Source organism: Suillus subaureus (assembly GCF_016647635.1).
Source record: "Suillus subaureus strain MN1 chromosome Unknown BJ212scaffold_393, whole genome shotgun sequence".
In the NCBI taxonomy this organism is placed as follows: domain Eukaryota; kingdom Fungi; phylum Basidiomycota; class Agaricomycetes; order Boletales; family Suillaceae; genus Suillus; species Suillus subaureus.
The window spans coordinates 2,825-13,963 of NW_024538949.1; the positions used below are offsets into that span (position 1 = coordinate 2,825).

The 11,139-nt window shown below is 47.5% G+C and overlaps 1 protein-coding gene across 1 annotated transcript; it reads right to left on the minus strand.

Moving 5' to 3' along the window:
- Positions 1–301: 301 nt before the first annotated feature.
- BJ212DRAFT_1413332 (uncharacterized protein) lies at positions 302–929 on the minus strand. The gene is made up of 4 exons (XM_041337518.1): positions 822–929; positions 722–767; positions 651–664; positions 302–615 (listed from the first exon to the last, which is right to left on the minus strand). The coding sequence occupies exons 2-4, from the start codon at positions 759–761 to the stop codon at positions 445–447; spliced, it is 225 nt and encodes a 74-aa protein (XP_041185092.1). The 5' UTR covers positions 762–767; positions 822–929; the 3' UTR covers positions 302–444.
- Between the last annotated feature and the right edge of the window lie 10,210 nt (positions 930–11,139).

Below are 11,139 nucleotides of genomic sequence, written 5' to 3' on the forward strand. Positions count from 1 at the left end.
ACGACGTGGGGCAGGCCAACGCCGCCGATACCCTTACGACGACTGGGGTTGCGACCCAATCCTCGGCAAGGTGTTTTTCACATTGCAGTACGACCTGGGTGGTCGTCTGTTAAGCATCATCCCGCCGCTTGATAATTTCGTGGACCATGTTAGCGGAAAACTCGTGAGTTAATTCCTTGCAGCGTGGTCCACATTTGGTTGATAGCGGCCCTACCAAAGTTTCTCATTCGCTCCAAAGCCGTTCCTCACGAGTACTGGTACTGTCCCCTTCAAGGGACAAATTCGGTCTATGCTTCGAGCACCGACCGCACTCGTTTCCGTGTTAGCCGCACCGACAGCGGTACTGCAGGGACCATTATAATTGGCTCTGACGAGATCGCTATCACGTTGACCGCCGTCAATAAGTCCGTTAACGTCCTCCCCGAAAACGGTCAAGTGATAGTTTCAAATGCTCCCAAGTCGGGGTTGAAGTTTAGCGACTTTTTGAACAAGTTCTCTGCGGCGCCTACCTTGTACAAGGATGGTATGAGCTTGGGCAAAAAGGAGCTCTTCTATACGGAGGATGGGGAAGAGTGGGAACTCGCTTGAACTGCTATCATTTGACGTTAGCAAGGGCTTGCATTCGACACAAAGTTGTCCTGTATTGATACTGTTATGGTCTCCCCTGTAGTTATCGCTGTACTGTTAGAACACCGAAAGAATCATATTTTTTGTTGAATACCTGAAAGCACGTGTACCACTGCGGGGCTTTGGGATGCCATAGATCCCTTTAGCATGGACCTCTCGATCAATTTTACAGTGTTTAGAGTTGCCTCTCTTACTAATGGCCGAATGATCAATGAATACTGAGGGCTTGATGAGTTGCCACCATTCACAAATTCGAAGAGCAGCAGGGCCCGGGCGAGTCACGGCGAAAAGCAAACCCAAGACGTCCAAGGGTGAACCAAATACTCCAAAATAAACTTAACTCTAATTGAATCTCACGTGCAGTTGAAATCAATGATACTACAACGCGCTCAAACATTGGAGCAGGGCCGGCCTAAACCCAGAGCGAGGCAGATACTATCTAGACTCGTGACTAGTCTGTCTAATGGGGCAAGCGTCAATTAGACAGACTGGTCACGAGTCTAAACTTCTTGACGGCTATTCCACCTTGGCGAGCCTGAGCTTGGCCCAACCTGCATCTGCATGCATCATTTGCCACTGACCTATAACGAAATTCAGAAGAGCGTTCGCCTAGAGTATTAGAGAGATTAATATATTTCGTACGGAGATGATCAAACAACACCTGAACAACATAATACATCCGTAGTCGCTGTGTGATTATACTTATATTAGGGACTCATAAATATCTCGTCCAGCGAACGCAAGTACGCCGATGTGGACTCGGAGGTAATTTCAACCCGGGTAGAGATGATGATATCGATGGAATCAACTAACCCGTCAAATCAGTCACATCACACTTACTGAACTCCACTACTCACGGGGTGGAAACGGAAGGTGGAACGGTTCAGCGCTTGTATCATAGAACATTTGTCTTTGAATTCCTTAGTAGGCAGATCACAAAAGAAATAAGACTGCCATTCCTTTATGAACATATAAATGAACGAGGGAATGTGCTGTCAAGTCAGTCACATGCATCGGACAATGAACTTACCACCATAATTGGAGTGTGCGATGCCTTGTCATTACTCCGCCACCATTCTGCGATACCCTGCTACGTCTGCAGTTAGAACAGGGTCGACTCGAACATATTTTTTGCCACGACAAAGCCGCTTCCGATCGATTTGTTTAAGCGGCCCGTTGGTGGACGAACAAAGTTTCAACAAAATGATCTTAGCCAATTGGTGCTACTCACAAAGAGTCGGAAAAGGGATGACTCCCCCGCCGAAGCCGTACCCGATGTACTACCACTCCGCCACCATTCGGCTGCCAAGCATCCCAAGCCGTGGCGAAAATTAGGTACGTACCAGCAGTGTAACGTAAGAACATAAAGAAAAGACTTGGGAAACCTTGTCGACTCTGATAATTGGTGAGTAGCACCTCTGGAAAATATGCTGAGCGGTGAATGAGGTCGAATTCACCTCTGCTGTAATTGAGCCAATGCTCGTACCTTGCTGTGGGGGGACGAACAATTTTGGAGTGGTAACAGGTCACACATCTCCAGTTTTTTCTTTACTCACTTGCCAACCCCGGGCTCTTTACGCTACAGCGGCTGCTGCACGATTTCTCCTTGCAGTAATGCTCCTGACATCTAGATTCTGGTATGCTTCTTCCGGCGTGGACTAATTTGACAGTCGGGTTCACCCTCATTCAATCGCAAGGGACCAAGGGTCGAAGCTGGTCTTGCGAGCGGCCAGAGATCTCCATGTAAGTAATCACGACATCCAGGGAACCAATTATGTTCTACACAATTGTGAATTTGTGATTGGTGTTCTCGTTCTACCATTACCCCGGGTTACTATAGCTGGGCCTGGCAAGCTTATTGGCACCATCACAGAGCATCACCTACGTGAAGCTTCGGAAGTACATGGCACGGAGGCTGACGTTGAGGTTAAATGCGCAAGAATCCGCATACAAGAACCGAGCCATAACACAAGCTTGAAATCGACGACCGCATGTAGCACAGAGCAGGCTTTGAATTGACTACGACGCTCGAGATCAAGTAGCCTTTCAGGAAAACTGACCCCTTCAAGTTCAGCTTCAACCTGTTATCTTATGTACAGGATCCTGTACGTCAAGATTTGATGTCTGAGTGACATCCCCCCCAACCGTCAACGTCAACTTAACCTCATGCGTGCGACATCTGGCTCGTTGTCCTCATAGTAGGAAATTTACCCGAGTTCTTATATAACTCGTCTTTAACTCAAATCTACTCGTTTTCTTCATCACTTGCACCTCAGCAAGTACCTTGTCTTGGTGTCTTGCTTGATCTTTTTTTTTCTGTTTTGTCACCACATTCGGTGTCATGTCATCCCAAACCCCACAGACAAGTGTGTCCATAGAACGATTTCGCCTTGATGGAATGATGGTAGCATGTGCAATCTATGGTGTGTTTTTGTCCGAGTACGACAATGTGGAGGCTGGCTTATGTACCACAATAGGCGTATACTTTCTCCTTACAGTGCAAGCCTGGATTGCTCTCATGCAGCGGCCTCGACATGGGGAGAAAATAGCAGATCATCGTCTCGCACTTCTTTTCTATGTCTTCATCACGTTCGTATTGGGGACGATAAGCTCTGCTACGAACGCAAGGTATACAGAGATGATTTGGATCGATCTTCGTGATGCGCCTGGTGGTCCGCTCGCGCTAATCGAGGGCTACATGAGTTATCGTATCAACTTTATAGCGCTTTCCACGTAGGTGTCCTTGCCTGTCAACCCGCGGACCTCTAGTATTGACGCCGTCCAGTGGTCACATTCAGGAGTGGTTTATGCAAGCTCTGCTCGTGAGCCTAATAGTTCTTCGGGATCGCCTGCTTCTACACTGATGCTTGAAATACTAAATACTTAGCTCCACCGATGTTTTGTGATATGGAATTGGGAAAGGTGGGTGATGGTCCCAATGATCACACTCTATGTTGCCATGATCGGTGCAGTCCATCATTCATTTACCAAGCAACAGCGGTGACTAACATCTCAAGTAGGTTTGTCTATCACTGTCCTGTTCCAGGCGGGGACCGATGGTTCATTTTACAACAACCCCATCGAACTTGCCTACCTCTGCGTCGAAGTCGGGCACACCGTGATTTATACTATTCTCGTGACGAATCGCTTGTTCGTCATGCGAGGGCGCATGAAGCAGATTATGGCCCAGTATGATTCCAGCACATATGGTGCCATCGCCCTCATGGTCATCGAGTCTGCAGCGTTATACTCGGTCTCCGCTATTATTTTTATAGTTGCATTTGGTATGCGATCTTACGGTGTTATCACTCTATGCTTCTTGTCTATTGGCAAAATCCAGGTGAGCAAACCAACCTGAGTTGCCTCCGTTTCTAACATGAGCTGTCTTTATTGGACTAGGGCATTGCCCAATTGTTCATCATTATTCGTGTTGCACGGGGACGGGCAGTTACACGCGAGTGGTCGACTCGAAGCACTGCAATAACTACGGCTATAGCATTCACAGGGGCTGTATCGGACATCACAGAGGGAACCGACAATGAACAAATAGGCAAGCCAGAACGAGGTGTCCAGTTGTATGCTGATTCTGAGAAGGCAGAGGAAGTTTCAGTGTTTGTAGCGTGAAATTGGTTTGCATAATTAAGTTTATATGTACATCGTAATAGATACCTGAAATGAATGTTATCTGCGCCGTGGGGCCAGATCTGGGACGGCGTGGGAGTCCTATCGTCGCCGAGTATCAAGTCGGCATTCTGCAGGATGATGCAGCATCACGGTAACGTATTTAGAGGTGTAACCTCGTGTCAAAAACTGGTTAACTCCCCGCCGAAGGAAAATCAGCACACCTTATTTACATCCAGCAATAGTATCGTTTTGCTTATATGTGAGTAATCATGTTTCTTTCTATGTGAGTGCCAAGTCTCATCGCAATTGGTGACCTCACAAACATTCAAAAGTCACCATACAGACTCCTCTCAGGCTGGGCACATATGTGACAAAGTCTCCAAGAACTTCCCCCTCTGTGCCGTCACTTTGTCGTTTATTCTGCAGTGTGCACGTGGATAAATCATAACACAAATTTGGATTCGTTTATAATTGCGCAACCCTCAAAATTAATGACGATATTTGGAATCGAGCAGGCTTTTCAGCGCTTCACGTCCAGTTAACACTATCTTAGTCCCACCGTGTCAAAATTTTATCACTGTGTGAGTGACATCCTCAACATCAACTTCATGCATGTGGCCGCCGCTTTTTATGTCTCCTTAGCGAAAACTTTATTTTAGGTTCCCCATATAACCTCTGCATCTTCCCCGCCCGTGTCTTGCAACTGTCCACTTGTTGTCTCCACCATTTACCAGTGGATAGGGCGCATCCTGAGTGCTCAGACATCTATTTCATCTTAACCCTCCTTTGGTGAACTATTTTGCGGCCATGTCGTCCTACACCCCGCAGACGAATCTCTCTATTGAAAGGTTTCGCCTGGATGGAATGATGTTATTGTGTGTGTGCTACGGTACGTTTTCGGTCGATACGCGACGCCTCGGGAGTTGACTTATATATTATAATAGGCATGTTCTTTCTCCTTACAGTGCAAGCATTGATTGCTCTTATGCAACGGCCTCGACATGGGGGGAAAATTGCAGATCATCGCCTCGCGCTTCTTTTCTACGTTTTTATCACGTTCGTGTTGGGGACGATAAGCTTTAGTATGAATGCAAGGTATACAGAGATGATTTGGATTGATCTTCGTGATGCGCCTGGTGGTCCGCTCGCGCTAATCGAGGGCTACATGCGTTATCGTATCAACTTTGTAGCGCTTGCCACGTAAGTGACATCGCCCTTCCACCTGCAAACCTCTAGTATTGACACCCCGTCTAGTGGTCACATTCAGGAGTGGTTCATGCAAGCTCTGCTCGTGAGCCTAATAGTTCTTCTGATCGTCTGCTTCTAAATTGATGCTTGAAATACTTAGCTCCACCGATGTTTTGTGATATGGAATTGGTCAAGATGGGTGATGGTCCCGATGATCACACTCTATGTTGCCATGATCGGTGCAGTCCATCATTCACCAAGCGATACTAATCACTGACATCTTACGCAGCATTCTCCATCATCGTCCTGGTCGAAGCGAGTACTGGTGTCGCATTTTACAACATTATCATGGAGCTTGCCTACCTCTGTGTCGAAGTAGGGCTCACCGTGATTTATACTGTTCTCGTGATAAATCGCTTGTTTGTCATGCGAGGGCGTATGAGGCAGGTCATAGCCCAGTATGATTCAACCACATACGACACCATCGCTCTCATGGTCGTCGAGTCCGCTGCGTTATACACCGTCTTCGCTATTGTTTTCATAGTTGCCTTCGCTATGTATTCTAACGGCATCACCACTCTATGTTTCCTGTCTATTGGCAAAATACAGGTAAGCAAACAAAATCTGGGTTACCTGCATCTCTGATGCTGGTTATTTCAGGGCATTGCCCAATTGTTCATCATCATACGTGTTGCACGGGGGCGGGCAGTTACACATGAGTGGTCGACCCGAACTCCCACAATACCTACAGTCATGGCATTCTCAAGGACCGTATCTGACTTAACAGAGATGACCAACAATGAACGAATAGGAAAGCCGGAGCAGGACGTCGTTCAGTTGTATGCTGATTCAGAGAAGGCGACGGAAGTTACAGTGTCTACAACGGCATAACAATAATTAATATTTTGATTTATACCCAGTGAATGCAATTGTCTTCATTTGCGCTGCGGCCTTTTAAACGTCTTTGAAGCAGGGACAGCGTGGGACAGATACCAGCATTCACTGCGGAAATAAGATGACCAGTTCGCACATCACGCGACAACATCATGATCATACGCCTCGAACCTCGAACTATGACAGATATGTTCCCCCTCTATGCCCGCTAGAGGCGAAGATCAGGAGTGCCAGGAGTCCTGGCTCGTAGTCGATGGAGCCTCCCGCCATAGAGGTTTGGCCTTGGGTTACCTTGCAGTCCGTGCCCGTTCGAGCGCCCCGCTCTGACTGCTCTAGTAGAGCTTATATGGCCCAGGTAGATTGAGATATTCACGCATGCGTAATATAGCCCGCTACAACAGATATAAGTATACGGTCGCATCCCGACTTGCAGAATAAATATATAGTTATTACTGCCATCCCTCCATCCCTCTGGTCAATCTTGGTCATACTTGTCATCCCTTCGTGCGATTCATCCCCGAAATTAGTGTGTGCATGTGAGAATTGTCAGACAGGCTGGTTCGACTTGGGTAGATAGCCGGTAGGTTGCCGGTCATGTCAGCAGCCTTTGAATTCAACAAGATCAAACAACCATCATTTACCGAAGGACGTGTCCCGAGTGTTCATTGCATAGCAATGGCCTTGGATGAAACCAACTCACTGTCTCGGCTCTCTGAACAATTTCCTGGCTATGAAAAGTTCACCTCACATATCACGAGTGTTACATCATCCTTTGTCCTCCCGTTCTTGTACATTACCGACCGCCACAATCCGCGCATCACAGCCTCATTGCTTAATCAGATTTACCGCAACAGTGGAGACTGTTCTCCTACACATTTTGCGCACATAAACGCAACCGCTTGCTTTACAGCGCGGTTGTTGTATGATACTGTACTCAACGCACTCGCAGGATGGGAAGTAACCTGGGAGAATGGATGTCAAAATTGGCCTGGTGAGGATGGGAAAAGATACAACGACAGTATCGATAGCTTTTTACATGGACTCCGGAATCTACGCAACAAATCCTGGGGAGGAACGGCTCAAGGAAGTGGTAGAACTGCAGATGAGGAACCGAGGATGGTGCTCCTTATCGAGAGAGCCGAAAGGCTGAAGGACAACCTCCCGGACCTTATTGTTCCTCTCACACGTCTCGCAGAATTGGTGAGTGGTCTGGTCTCATTTTTTGCCAAACTGTGCGTCTCACATTTCAAGGGCAAACATTGACTGACAATATGTGCTTACAGTCACAGGTGAAGATAACGACTATCTTGCTGTCCTCTGCGCGATGGGAGGATATTAAGCCACCTCTTGGTGCATCCCCAGATCCCTACTTCATCGATATCGACCCTCCAAGCAAACAGGGTAAGTATCCAATCATTTGTATCCAATTAGTGTGATCTCAGGGTCATTGGCATCCTTTCAGATACAGTTGATAGCCTTCTTTTTGAGTTTCGTTCCGCGTCCATAACACATGCACGTGCAGACAAGCAGGATAAGACGTACCATCCATCATTGCTGCCGTTGTACGAACAATATGTGGAACACGTCTACAATGTCTGCTCTCTTTACACAACCGATATCCAGGAACTGCAGTATATTGCCGCTGCACGTTGGCCTGGGTTTGTTAAGCCTGTGCTGCGGGAGCAAAGCGATGCTCATGGAGACGGGGACCCAGACCCAGACGGAACATGTAATGAACTGACACTCCCTGCTTCCGACGGCCGCATGAGACTGCTCAAATTCTTCACCCCTTCTCTGACGACAGCACTCGATGTACTCTATCCACGCTTGACCAATGCTACGGACTGGGCGTTAGCCAACGACCCTGACATGCAAGCATCAGAAGAGGCACAATGTCAAACAAATACGGAAGGGAGCATCATCGTTGACCACCTACCGCGAATGTCCAAGTTCATCTTGCTTGCGGCGTTCCTCGCTTCGACAAATCCTGCCAAGAGTGACGTGCGAATGTTTGGTCGCGGTGCAGATAAGCAGAAAAGGCGACGTCGGAAATCTGCGTCGCCAAAGAAGGCTGGGGCGCAGACAACTGTTGCAAAGGTACATTCATATTCATTTCACACTGTATGTAATTCAAAGGCAAATCAAAGGTTTCACAAAGACTACTTGGCCCTGTAGTATTCCCACTGGATAGACTTCTCGCAATTCTTGGCGCTCTCTTGGAGGAGAACGATGTTGAGAACCGGCCTCACGAACCTTGGTTTGAGCTTCCAGGGGAGTACACCGACATGGAATTGGGGCGTGTGCACATTTACGCCGCTGTAAGCGCCACTCCTTGTCCCGTGTCAATCCCGTCTGACCCTACATTCCCAAGATCACTGAGCTTACGTCCATGCGTGCCCTACATCGCACGACTGCTGTCGAGAAACTAGAGGGACCGCCTATGTATAAATGTGGAATTTCATTTTGGGTAGCAGGGGCGCTTGCCAAGGATTTGCAGGTACCGCTAAACGATCTCATGTGGGACCCGGTGTAGTGCTTCGACAGCATGGCCACTGGACATTCTTCCGTACATGTCATAATGCGTGCCACAAAGCGTTTACCTTGTGGGAGTCAGAGATATCAGCTAATGGTGCGATCTCCAGGGTTGGTGGTGCTGGGATACTGGCACAAATGTAGGTCCTACATAGTGCGTCAACTCGTTTTGGTCGATCATGATGGTATGAGCTGGCAATCGATCTGAGTCTGGCACACCTACTTGGTTTGGCTAGATTCTCAGGGCCATTTTGTTCACAAGGAAATCACAACACATCGGTATTATTGCTTTTATTTGTGTTGTACTTGGCGAGTACCAGTAGTCAATAGAATGTATAGTAAGACTGTTGCTACCTCAATGATCAGATACCTTCACTTGCGGCCGCCCGCTTCGAGCTTTCGACCCGTGCTTTCCATGTGGGAAGATTCGACTAGAATCTGGAGCCGAATCGCATAGGTAATACCACCGATAAAGGCTCGTAGCCAATGCTATCAATGAATTCCATAATTACACCGCCAGTGCGAAAACTCTCAAGCCTGCATCGAACAAACGCTCTTCTCCATCTCCTGCATACCTTTGACGATGCCCACAGAGTTCTTCTCTGAATCCCCGTCATTCCCTTTGCAATTACGCGACTCAAAGTTTAATCCCGAGAACTCTGCCGACCTAGTCGAGAGTGAGGTTACTGAGGATCAACAGGTTGACGACCACGTGCAACCTCTTAGCTCGAGTGAGTTTGCTATGTGACTACACCTTATTGATCATATTTATGAAGTCGAACGGAGCTCTCAGCTTCTGCATTCACTGTACGTCTGCCTTTCGCGCGCTATGCAGTCATCCTTCATGAATTTGAAATGAAATACCTTACCGTGACTGCACAGGCTCGGAGTTCCATCAATGATAGTGCGGACTTTGACGACCCAAACCTCGACCCTTCGCGCAGCATAGAATTTGACGATGAGTCGCCCTATCCAGAGGTTCGATCCGCTGTCGCAAACACAGACGATCCGTCCATACATGCAACAACGCTTCGTACATGGGTTATAGGCTTAACCTGGGCAATTATCATGCCTGGCGTCAACCAGTTTTTCTTCTTCCGCTATCCCAGCGTGCCCATTACTGGCATAGTCGCTCAGCTACTCTCGTTTCCAATAGGCCGCTTTTGTGCTGCCTATCTTCCTCGAAAAAAAATCTTGGGGATTTCACTAAATCCTGGTCCTTTCACTATCAAGGAGCACGTGCTGATAACAGTGGGTCCTCCCTTTAAATCCCTATTGGCCTTGTTTTATCACTATCTGCCCACAATAGATCATGGCTTCGGTGGGCGCGACATCTGCTTATGCAGTAAGTTCTTCCCGAAGTATCACAAAGCATGCATTCAAAGCACCAAAATTAGACAGACATTATTGCCGTGCAAAGAGTTTTCTATAATCAGAAATTCAGTTTCAGTTGTTCGTCTTCCACCCGCCTTATCAGGATTGAGCGCATGCTCATGAACTGTTCCTCATCAGATCAGTGGTTTTTGGTGATATCGACTCAACTAATTGGCTTCTCCACTGGGGGAATCACACGACGGTTTCTTGTGTCGCCTCCAAGCATGATATGGCCCGCGACTCTCGTCAGTTGCGCACTCTTTAATACTCTTCACTCCGAGCAGTATGCGGGTATTGGACGATTAGGCGGCTTAAGCCGAGAACGCTTCTTCGTCTATGTTTTCACGAGCGCATTCTTGTGGTGTATGAATTTTCCCCAGCTCCCATTCTTGTCTGATTTAACTTTTTGATGTACTAGACTTCTTCCCTGGTTATTTGTGTAAGGCATAATATTCCCTAAAAGACCTTGTTTCGTCAATTTTTTTGCACAGTCCAGGCCCTTTCGTGGTTTTCTTGGGTAACATGGATTTGGCCTGACGATCCTGGTGAGTCTCGAGACACTGATCCACGATATGCTACTCACGCAGAACCCCTAGTCGTCTCACAGCTCTTTGGGTACGTCTTTTTGTTCGCTAAAGAATCATGTACCATGCGCTGAGAAAACTAGCTACGTCCACGGCATGGTAGGTTGATGTTTATTTGACCCCTATCATGATCTTAGGATTTTGAATCAGGGAATGTCCGTGGTAACATTTGACTGGGCCCAAATTGCGTATGCACCTGGTCGTTCCTACTTTATTATCGTTCTAAGCTTGGTTGTCCAGATACAATGGGTCACCACTAGCCGTGCCTTGTGAGCCTCCTAGTATCTCTTCAATGTTCAGTCTAATTCTGGTCAAC